Source organism: Furipterus horrens, unplaced genomic scaffold, assembly GCF_987537825.1.
Source record: "Furipterus horrens unplaced genomic scaffold, mFurHor1.1.pri manual_scaffold_4, whole genome shotgun sequence".
Lineage (NCBI taxonomy): Eukaryota > Metazoa > Chordata > Mammalia > Chiroptera > Furipteridae > Furipterus > Furipterus horrens.
In genome coordinates, this window is record NW_028327174.1 from 23,266,158 (window position 1) to 23,277,790 (window position 11,633).

The window sequence follows — 11,633 nt, forward strand, 5'->3', positions numbered from 1 at the left end:
CATATGGTATTCTCTTTTCTTTTTTTTCTTTTAAGAGGAGGATATGAAAATGTAAGTGAACTTGGCCTTACCTGACTCAGAAGCCAAAGTCCTTCTGATTTTGTATCTATCAGTGCCCCTCCCCTTTCCAGCAGTATTTGGGCCAAAGAGCAAAATAAGAGGAAGTTATAAATAAATGAAAAGTAGCTAAAGAACAAGGCCAGTTTGCCAAGAAAGAATAATATGTCATCTTGCCTTAGCCTTAATTTAAAGGAATATTTTTAAAATTTAGGTGTTACTAGGGAAGATCTTTGCAATTAGGATATGCTCAGGGGTTTATTCTACAGGATTAATTATTTGCATCATAAGCTGTCTTGTCAACCCACTGATGCAAATGCCACACCAAATTCTCTCTTAATCTGCTACCTGTTTGTACAGCCTAGACACCCAGTAAGTGCTTGAGACTCAGGAATGAGTCATCTTCTGCTCAAGCAAGTAGCATTGGTCACACCTGAAGAATGTTAGGGTGCGGTGTGTTGCCTGGGAGAGCAATCAGCAGTTATATAGCCCCAGGGGAAAAAGTCTAGTGACAGGACACCATGGCTTCTGACAAAGGTAAAATGGATCGAGGTCCTGGTAAGCTTCATATTCTTGAAAAGAGCAGAAACTCTGTGTGTGTGTGTGTCTTGCTTGTGTCCTTAGGCATTTTCCAACTTTCCTACTTATTACTATATTAATACTATTTAAAAAAAAATAAAATTTTATTTACTTTATTGAAAAATTATCTGCCTTCCTGTGGGTATTATTTTTTTGAAGGGGTTTAATCTGCTCAAGTTTTACCAGAATGGTGACTGGCTGTGCTTGGTTAAATAAGATTTATTATTATTATTAATGCTAACTATTCATATTAACAAACAATTTTGAGCAAATGACACTAAATCAATGCTTGTTTCACCATAATAAAAAATTAAGGAAAATATACAACTGTTAAATAACTATTTAATATAACAACAGAAGTGATAGCAGAGGGGCATGTAAATTATTTAAGGTTTACTTAGTTAACTTTAGAAAAATGCATGCCAGAGGGAGAACACATCAGGCTGCGGAAGGAAATAATTTTCAGATCAGGCAGGATTTGAGCTGGATTCAACAAAGGTAGAATTTAGGTTGGCAAACAGAAGGCAGTTCCAGGATGGTTGACACAAGACTTTGAGAGAATTTATAAAAATTGTGTTTGGAATATACTGAGTAAACTAGTCAGGCTAGAGAAGAGTTTGGGGAAATAATCTACAGTGAAATTAGAAGGCAAATTTGACATGTTATTATAAAGGGCCCTGAATGCCAGGGTAAGGAAATTGAGGTTGATCTTTTAGGTAAGAGAAAATCTCTGGAGAACTTGTGAATAGCAGAGAGATGACTGAAATAATGCTTTAGACACATTTACCTGGCACTTGATACCTTTTGGACTGGAAGCAAAGACAACTGGAAGTAGGATGACCAGTTAGAAGGCTATTGCAGGAGTGTGGGCATGATGTGATCGGGGATAATACAGATATCAGTCTTGGGTTTTAAGAAAGAATATTCTTTTTCTCCATCATATTTTCTCTTTTTTTAAAAAAATATGCTTTGTTGATTATGCTGTTACAGTTGTCCCAATTTCTTTTCCCTTTGTTCCCCTCCACCCAGTGACCACCCTCCCTCCAGTTGCCACCCCTCCCCACTTAGTCCATGCCCATTGGTTGCGCATATAGTTCTTCTCAACATCTTCCTGTCTACTCCACTCCCTCTTACTATGCTTCTTAATTCCTGTACCATCTCCTCCCCCCCCCTTTTTTAAAGTTGTCTTGTGAGTGTCATGTTGGGGGAAAGACTAGAAACATTATTTAGTTGAAGTATAAGGTTAATTTTCCTGGATTTTCCTCAAAAAGTGGTGTTTTATCCCTCCAACCATCCTGACTCATGTGGCTTGTATCTTTGCTTTACATCCCAGGGGTAGATATTGAGAATACAGTAGTCCCGCTCTATATTGCAGTTCACTTATTGTGGCCTCACTGTATTCCGGGATTTAAAAAAATATTATATTTAATTATTTATCGCATATTTTTGCTATGTCATGAGATTTTGTGGTACTGTATATGTGTGTTGTTAAAGTTACATAGGTTTAAGAGTGTAGAATATGTTTAAGAACATAAGCAGTGTTTATAAAAGTGTGGAAAAGGTTAATAAGGGAGTGGGAAAGGTTAATAAGGGACTGGGAATGGTTTGTAAGTGTGTGGGAAGGGTTTATAAAGCCTGAAAATATATATAAGTACTAAAATAAATGTAAGGTTCCTACTTCACGGATTTTCACCTATCGCAGGGGTTCTAGAATGTAATACCCACAATAAGTGAGGGAATACTGTATACATATCTCACTCTCTCTTTCTGAAGTTCTCACTGCTGCTTCACCTCCTTCAGAGCAAGTGTCCTCCCATCATCAATATGACCTTCTTCTGCAGGTATGGCCTGTTTCTGCAAGGCCCCCTCTGAAGTAGATCAGCTGGTTCAAGGGCCCTGATTTGGATTAAGGTCTGAGCAGTGCCTATTTGAATGCTCAAATTCCCTATTCCTTCTTTGAAGGGTGAGGTTTATTCTTCAGGTCACTCTTAGGATAGTGTTTCTTGAGTCTGTTCTGTTTCCCAGATATCTGGGTGCTTATGGCAGAAACAGAGAGGGAGAAGAGCATTTATGAATAAACAAAGAACTTTTAGGAAACAAAGATAGGTCTTTAGAGAATAGATGGGCATAAAATTGTTTTGTGACAGTGTCTGTTTGGGTGGGTATTGCCAGTGGTAAAACTCAATCTCCCCCAGTTGCTCCAGGGGATGGGATTTATGACAATTGAGTTCTTTGGGTTCATTTTCTTTTGAGTTCTTTTGGTTGACTCTGCTTTTAGGAAAATAACAAATGTCAGGGGGGAAACATATGTTTGCAAATATCTTCAGCTCAAAATAATTTTTATGCTCCATTGGCACATTCTGTACCCCTTAACACACACACACAGACACACACGGAGTCTTGCAGAACACCTCCTATTTTGGAGGAAGTATCTCTCAGACGTGAATCTTGGTTTGAAAATAGCACCTGAGAGTTAAGGTTTGGCCCAGAGGATGGACTGAATCTCCTGTCTGTACCTCCACACAGCCCCTTCACCCTCAGAGTAGGAGCACCTTTTGTATCTCTCACTGACCCACTGAGAAGAAGTATCACGTGGGAAAGAAAATCTTAGGTCCTATTTCTCCACCTTCATGGATCTCTGCTTTCTTGGAACAGAGACATAGGTGATGGCAATTGAGCCTTTTGATGCCTTCTCAGGCAAATTTTAGCTTCCAAATAATGAGAAGGCAAACCCTTAACATGAGTTCTTATTGCCAAAATCAATGGTCTACGTTCTCCCGAGTAGAACATATGAGTTGTCTTTCTGCTCTTCAAGTTTTGGAATTCTGTGCCATGACTATTCTGATCCAAGACAGATCAGTGCCCATTTCATTCCCAAAGCTCTGAGCCTTGAGAGGCACAAACCTCTAAAATCTAGTACTTCCATCTGAATCATTTCCACACTCTCTGAAAGGCCCTATGTGGTTAGGCTCATTTCCTATCATTATATATATATATACATTTATATTTATCCTTACCTGCCTACTGATTTTAGAGAGAGGGGAAGGGAGCAAGAGAGAAAGGGAGAGAGATACTGATGCAATCGTTTGCCTCTTGTACGTGCCCCAACCAGGGACAAACCTGCAACCTAGGCACATGCCCTGACTGCCAATGGAACTGGTGACCTTTCGGTTTATGGACAATGCTCCAACCAAATGAGCCACACCGGCCAGGGCTACAGCATATATCTTGATCACTCTGGCCTACCAAGCCTACTCCTTGCTCTTCTTCCTTAAGCATGTCAACGTCTTCCCACCTTAGGTTCTTTGCAACTGCTGTTCCCTCTTCTTGGAATGTTCTCCCTTGATGTCCACATGCCTCGCCTCACTTCCCATTCAGGCCTCTGCTTCAATATGCCTCTTTAGAAAAGCCTTCCCTGACCAACCTCTGCACCTTTGATCTCCTTACAATACTTTTCACAGCATTTGTCACTGCTAACTTAATATATGTGTTTGTTTACTTTCTCTCCGCCTTTAGAATATAAGCTCTATCAACATGAAGATAGGATTTGTTTTGTTTCTTGTTTCTACTTAGAAAAGTGCCCAACATTTAATAGGCCCGCAAAATTTGTTGAAAGGATATGTAATTGAATCTTCCCCCATCCCTATGTAGACTGTAGTTCGCCAAGTTCCAGGAGCGACTTATCTGCTTGTCATTAGTACCCTCTCCTTGGCTGTTCTGGGTACTTCGCCCCTGTGTGGAAGCAAATTGAAGGGCACAAGAACCATCTGGGCTCCTGGCAATTCCAGGGAGTCTTTTGACTGAAGGAGGGATCAGGAGTATAGTAGTCTCATGGTTCCAGTTATCTGCGGTCAATTGCTGTCTGAAAATAATAAATAAAAAATCCAGAAATAAACAATCCAAAAGTTTCAATTGCGTGTCATTCTGAATAGCATGATGAATCTTGTGCCTTTCTGCTCTGTCCCACCCAGAATATGAATCATCCCTTTGTTCATTGTATCTGTGCTGCATACATTCCCGGCCTGCCATTAGTCACACGGTAGCCCTCTCTAGGTTACCCGATTGACTGTTGTGGTATCACAGCACTTGTGTTCAAGTAACCCTTATTTTACTTCATAATAACCCCAAAGCACAAGAGTAGTAATGCTAGCAATTCAGATAGGCCAAAGAGAAACTGTAAAGTGCTTTCTTTAAGTGAAAAGTTAAGCATAGTACAATAAGATATTTTGAGAGCTAGAGCACATTCACATTACTTTTATCAATGCTATCTTTGGTTTCAGGCATGCACTGAGGGGTCTTGGAATGTAACCCTGGTGGATAAAGGGAAATGACTGTGTCCCATTCTCTGATACCTTGTGCCTTGGGACCTGGTGACGTACCACCTCCACCTTTACTTTCCAGCTCTCAGTTCTGCTGATTACCCCACTGTTCTGTTCTTTTCCTAAGAGCAATAATTATTGCTCATTTCTCTTCCTCCTTCCAGGTTATCATGATTGAAGGGGAGAATTTTGCCACCACTAAGAGCTTCAATGCAGCAGAGTTTTGCTGTCAATGCTTTCAATAACCACTGGGTTCCAACTGAAGCCTGGTCCTCTTTCATTAGTCCAATGATATCTTTCTATAATGTTTTTTGCAAATGCCTTTTTTTCACTCATCACTTATGTAGATGTCTTTTCTCCTTTCTCTTGAGTTGTAGTTTAAGAATTATATGTAAAAAAGAAAAAAGAAAAAAGAAAAAAGAATTATATTTATTTTAGGCTAATGGTTTTCTAGTTTCCTCCACACTGCCAAATACTCTTTCTGTAAATTATAATTTTAATTGAGATAATCGTAGTTTAAAACATGAAGCTTTAAGAAATAATACAGCCCTGACTGGTATGGCTCAATGGGTTGGGTGTCATCCCGCAAACCAAAAGGTCTCCCATTTGATTTCCAGTTAGGGTACCTGCCTGGGTTGTGGGCCAGGTCCCCAGTTGGGGGTGTGTGAGAGGCAACTGGTAGACATTTCTTTCACACAACAATGTTTCTCTCTCTCTCTCTTTCTTCCTCCCTTCCCCTCTCTCTAAAAATAAATTTAAAAAATATTTTAAAAAGATTTATATAAAAAAGAAATAATATAGACATACTCTTTGTACATTTTTCTCAGTTCCCTGCAATAGTTACATTTTGCAAAACGATAGAATAATATCACAACCAGGATATTAACATTGACACAATCTACCAATTTTATTCACATTTCTCTAGTTTCACTTGTACTCATTTGTGTGTGTGTGTGTGTTTAGCTTTATGTTATTTTGCCACCTGTATAGGTTTGTGTATTTACCACAATCAGATATGAACAGTGCCAATGGTACAGATCCATTTTATTGCCCTCCTTCCTGTTTTACCTCATTCTTAACCCTTGATAACTATTTATCTGTCCTTACCTCTAAAATTTTGTCATTTTAAAATGCTATATCAAGCCCTGGCTGCTGTGGCTCAGTGGTTTGAGTGTTGGCCTGCGAGCCAAGTGTCACTGGTTTGATTCCCAGTCAGGGCACATAACTAGGTTGCATGTCAGGTCCCCAGTTGGGGGCATGAGTGAGAGGCAACCACACAGTAAAAAATAAAAAAATAAAAAATAAAAAAATTAAAATGCTGTATCAATGAAATCATATAGTATGCAATCTTTAGAGATGAACTTTTTCTGCCCCCACAGCATAATTTCCTGGAGATTCATCCAAGTTGTTGCAATGTCAATAGTTTGTTCTTTTTACTGCAGAGTAGTATTCCATGGTATATTTGTACCACAGTTTGTTTAACCATTCACCTGTTGAAGGGCATCTGGGCTGATTCCAATTTTTAAATATTACAAATAAAGCTAATATGGACATTTGTGTACAGGCTTTTGTGTGAACATAAATCTGTCTCTAAAATAAATGTCCAGGAGTGCAATAGCTAAGTTGTATGGTAGTTACATTTTCAGTTTATTTTTTCTAGGAAACTATCAGTTTCCCAGAGTGACTATACCAATTTACATTCTCAGCAGCAATGCATAAGAAATCCAGTCTCTTACTTCTCTATAGACATAGATAGATAGATGTAATTAAATATACATACAGATATACAGATATTTACAGTCATATATATACACATATATCTAAATAGATAGCTATTCTGTAATGGAGTAGATGTATAATGAAGTTCATTTAGTCATCTACTCAGTAAATTAGGGTCTGGGACAAAATATACATAATCCATATCTCACATACTTTACAATTCAGTGTATTTATAGGCATGCAAATAGATAATTATGATGTAGCATGAAAACTTCTATGATGAAGGAAGTATAGGGCGCTTTGGGGGCACATAGGGATTACACCTAGGAGTCTGGGAAAAGAGATGTTGGCATTGCACTTAATCATTCTGTTGGAAACTTAAGGAAGATTATCTAGTTTGAGCAAATAGATTTCAGCAGAAACCTTAAAAATCTTACTTTTCTTGATGCAATGAGCTGTCCAATCCAATTAATCCAGGAGAAAGTCTTCTAACTCCATTTTCTGATATGGTTTGCAATTTTAGAAGAATAGAGCTTTTTTTTCCCTTAACAACCCAATTTATATGTGGGTGTTATTTGACATACTCATCTTTTGGTCAACAGGTCCTTCAGCTGGTGATCCCACCTTGAGGTAAGAATAATACTATCATATTTTGTATTTAATTCAACAAAGAATAAGTGGGTATTTAAAAGTTGGAGGACTACCCTGACCAGGTAGCTCAGTTGGTTGGAATATTGTCCCCAATACACCAATACTGGGGTTTGATCCCTGGTCAGGACACATGCAGGAGTCAACTAATGAACGTATAAATGAGGGAAAAAACAAATGAATGTTTCTCTCTCTTAAAAAAAAATAGGAATTGAAAAACCAAAATAAAAAAAAAAAAAAAAAAAGTACAAATAAAAAAAAAAATAGGAAAAAAGAAGTTGGAGGGCTATAGCTTAAAAAAATTATTTATTTCTCTTTAGAGAGAGGGAAAGGGAAGCAGAAAGGGAGAGAAATGTCGATGTGCAAGAGAAACATTGCTTAGTTGCCTCTTGCACGTCCCCAGCTGGAGACCTTGTCCACAACCCAGGCATGTGCCCTGAGTGAGAATCCATCCAACTGGCATTCTTTTGGTTCATGGGCCAGTACTCAAGCCATTGAGCCATACCAGCCAGGGCTATAGCTTTTTTAATGCTCCTTTCCTCTTTTACAATGCTCTCATCCTCTTTTTTTCCCTTTTCCAACTTCATTCTCTATGATAATCACTTTCTATGCCTGTGCGCCTATGTCTTTTGTTTCTGTTTAAATAAATTACCTTCAGTTTTGTTCTGTTATTGTTATACTATTCCTTTCTCTCTTTAAATCACATGTTTTTATAGCCATTAGTGAAAGGTCCAAGGAACTGATTTGTTGCTTTGATTTCATCTTCCTATTTTATATTATATGCCCATTTTCCAGACATATCATTATAAGAGGGGGACTTTTGTCAAGGAATATACAAGTATTATCTCATGATGGATGGCAGGACTCATTTATGTAATGAATGTGATACTTTAGGGCTGAGTAAGAAATATTAGAATATAAGAAGCTTATGACTCAGTCATATCAGAAAGGAGAGTCCACAGCACAATCCTGAGTTTCTCCAGTCACAGTTTTGACACATGAAGAGTGTTAGATCTAAAGATGCCATTTACAGCAAGTTGAATTTCTTTCATATGACGTATTAGTATACAGAATTTAATGTGGAGGAACCCTGAGGCTAAATTATTCTCTTCATGGGCTTGGTAATTCTTTCTGTTGGTAATTGAGGCTTCTGCACCTGAGAAAATCTAGGTAGGGTCCTTTGAGGAATAGTAAATATTAACAATTGGGACATGGTACATCTAAGAGTGAGATAGAAAGATTAGAATATAGTGAGAAAATGAACACATTTATACTTGAATTCAAGATAACAAGCAACATTATAGAGAGAGTGGTAGCCAAATAACACGAGTTGGGAAAAATCTGTTCACTGTGTTTGTGATAGAAACTCTGATCAATCAAGTGGAACTTCCCAGATAACTTAGACATAGAAAAAAGTTTCCTGATATGTCATGTTTTAGATCTGCCTTCTAGAAGAGGGGAGCATTAAATGATTTTAAAGTTTCTCTAAAAATTACATGACAATGTGCATTTTTACTATTTTAGGAGAAGAATTGAACCCTGGGAATTCGAAGCGTGCTTTGACCCCAGAGAACTCCGTAAAGAGGCCTGTCTGCTCTATGAAATCAAGTGGGGCACGAGTCACAAGATTTGGAGAAACTCGGGCAAAAACACCACCAAACATGTTGAAGTGAATTTTATAGAAAAATTTACTTCTGAAAGACATTTTCGCTCATCCATCAGCTGCTCTATTACCTGGTTCTTGTCCTGGAGTCCTTGTTGGGAATGCTCCAAGGCTATTAGAGAATTTTTGCGTCAACAACCTAATGTGACTTTAGTTATTTATGTAGCACGGCTTTATCACCACATGGACCATCAAAACCGACAAGGACTCAGGGACCTTGTTAGCAGTGGTGTGATTATCCAGATCATGAGAGCCCCAGGTAGAAACAATAAACCATGAATCTTAATATTTTAGAATGACATAGCTGAAACCTCTATAATTTTATTAACCAATGTCACCCAAATGAATTCAATTATAAAAATAAAATAAACCAAAAAATCTTAAGTGCTTATGAGAGATTTGGTGGTGATATGTTTCCAGGCCAGGAGATTGATTATCCCAGAGTGGATCAGGTCTGAAATTCATTACAGGAAAAGTATGAAAAATATGACTCCTTTTTCTAGTTTGCCACTATGGCCTTTCAGTCATCTTGAAATGAGCTGCTTTGTCTTTTGGGGGCATTCTAGGGAGTCTAGACCATCTGTAGTATCAAATAGGCCAGGGGGCTTTATATATGATATATATTTAGGTTTGGCTTTGTGTTGTATTTGTGTTCTCTTAAGAGCATGATCACTGCTGGAGGAATTTTGTCAACTACTCACCTGGGAAAGATGCTCACTGGCCAAGATACCCTCCTTTGTGGATGGAGCTGTACGCACTGGAACTCCACTGTATAATTTTAGTAAGTTATTTTAAGAGACAAAGATTCTAATGCAAAAAAAAATAACATCCTTCTCCAAATTATTCCCCAATAATTTTTAAAATCCTCACCCAAGGACATTTTTTCATTTCTTTTAGAGAGAGAGGAAAGGAGGAAAAGAGAGACAGAAAAAAATCAATGAGTTGCTTTCTCGTACATGCCCTCACCAGGGATCAAACCTGCAACCTGAATATGTGCTCTGACCAGAATCGAACTCACAACTCTTCAGTTTATGGGATGATGCTCTAACCCACTGAGCCACACTGACCAGGGCCTGATAATTTTGACATGCACTCTCCTCAACATTTGTCATTTATATTGAGCTTTAATTATTTAACTACTTGACCTATCTTAAGAAAATGTAAGATAACCTTTGTGGAAAATAAGTGCAAAAAGCAAATGGATAAACTGGCCTAAGATATATGTGGACTCCCTATTAATTAGATATCATTATTACACCACATAATGGCTCTACAAATTGCATATATTTTCCTTTTCCATATTGGTGTGCATCATTCTACTGAAGAAATGTAGAATTTGTATTCCCTTGAGAGTAGTCCAATTGTCTTCCAACTGATGTTATAAAATGTTTGGTAATAATAAGATGAAGAAAAATATTATTCTAACTTCTTTTTTATTTCAGAGTCTCCCTCCTTGTTTAATGATTTCAAGAAGATGTCAGAAACAGCTTACATGGTTCCATCTTAGTCTTCAAAATTGCCATTACCAAATGATTCCACCCCATATCCTTTTAGCTACAGGGGTGATACAACTTCCTGTGACTTGGAGATGAGTAGAATGATTCTTTGAAGGCACTGATGAATCACTATAGATTGAGTGCCATTAGAATCTAGAAATTTTCAGTTTATGTAACTAGAAATTCACAAACTATAAATTATCTTTAAAAAAAAAGAAGAAAAGAAGAAAAGCATCCCATTTACAATAGCATAAAAAAAAAATACACTTTCTTTTTGGCCAGAACTGTCATCTTCTAGTAACTCACCGAAATGACCAACACAAAGGGAAAGTGGAGAATCACCCACTGTATGTTCTTTAGGCCTTTTAGAGTCATACCTTACCCTGGCCGAGGAGCTCAGTTGGTTGGAGTGTCATCCCATACAACAAAAGGTTGCAGGTTAGTAAAGGAACTTTAAATGACCCATGGACATGGACAACAGGGTGGGGATAAACTGTGGGAGAAGGGGTGGGCTGGTTGGGGGGAGCAATGGGGGGAAAATGGCACAACTGTAATAGAAAAATAATAAAAATAAAATTTAAAAAATAATTTAAAAAAATTTTTTAAAGATTTCTTGGTCTTCTAAACAGTCACAATTTATTATAACCAACTGCTTTTCAGAGTAGCAAATTTTCATTTTGATTAAAAAAAAAAGTTGCAGGTTAGATTGCTAGTCAGGGCACATACCTAAGTTATGGGTTCGATCCTGGTGGGGGTGTGTACAGGAGGTAATCCTTCAAAGTTTTTTTCACATCAATTGTTTCTCTGTCTTTCTCTCTCTTCCTCCTTCTCTAAAATCAATAAACACATTTTCATGTGAGGATTTTAAAAAATACTAATAGTAGAAAATAGAATTACTCCTCCTGCTATTAAAAAATAAAATAAAATAAAAAAACCTGACTGGTGTGGCTCAGTTGTTTGGTCATCATCCCACAAAGTGAAAGGTCATCAGTTCAATTCCTGATAAGGGCACATGCCTGGGTTGCAGGGTCAGTCCCTGGTTGAGGCAGGTATGAGAGGTAACCAATTGATGTTTCTCTTTCACATCATTGTTTCTCTCTCTCTCTTTCTTCCTCTCTTCCTCTCTCTAAAAATAAATTAAATTTAAAAAAA

The 11,633-nt window shown here is 37.7% G+C and overlaps 1 protein-coding gene across 3 annotated transcripts; it reads left to right on the top strand.

Moving 5' to 3' along the window:
• The first annotated feature begins 497 nt into the window (after window positions 1–497).
• On the top strand, window positions 498–10,701 carry APOBEC1 (apolipoprotein B mRNA editing enzyme catalytic subunit 1). 3 transcript variants are annotated; one of them, XM_090275398.1, is made up of 5 exons: window positions 498–615; window positions 7,277–7,304; window positions 8,847–9,244; window positions 9,648–9,766; window positions 10,428–10,701. In XM_090275398.1, the coding sequence occupies exons 1-5, from the start codon at window positions 579–581 to the stop codon at window positions 10,575–10,577; spliced, it is 732 nt and encodes a 243-aa protein (XP_090131524.1). In that variant the 5' UTR covers window positions 498–578; the 3' UTR covers window positions 10,578–10,701. The 3 variants fall into 3 exon arrangements, with proteins under 3 accessions (XP_090131524.1, XP_090131525.1, XP_090131523.1); XM_090275399.1 differs by having other exon boundaries at window positions 498–594; XM_090275397.1 differs by lacking the exon at window positions 10,428–10,701 and having other exon boundaries at window positions 498–594; window positions 9,648–10,304.
• Window positions 10,702–11,633: the final 932 nt, after the last annotated feature.

Bases quoted from the DNA above. Each gene is read 5' to 3' on its own strand.
- APOBEC1 (XM_090275398.1), top strand. From the start codon at position 579: ATGGCTTCTGACAAAGGTAAAATGGATCGAGGTCCTG. The intron at 616-7,276 runs GTAAGCTTCATA...TTTGGTCAACAG, and splicing joins TAAAATGGATCGAGGTCCTG to GTCCTTCAGCTGGTGATCCC. The intron at 9,245-9,647 runs GTAGAAACAATA...TGTTCTCTTAAG, and splicing joins CCAGATCATGAGAGCCCCAG to AGCATGATCACTGCTGGAGG.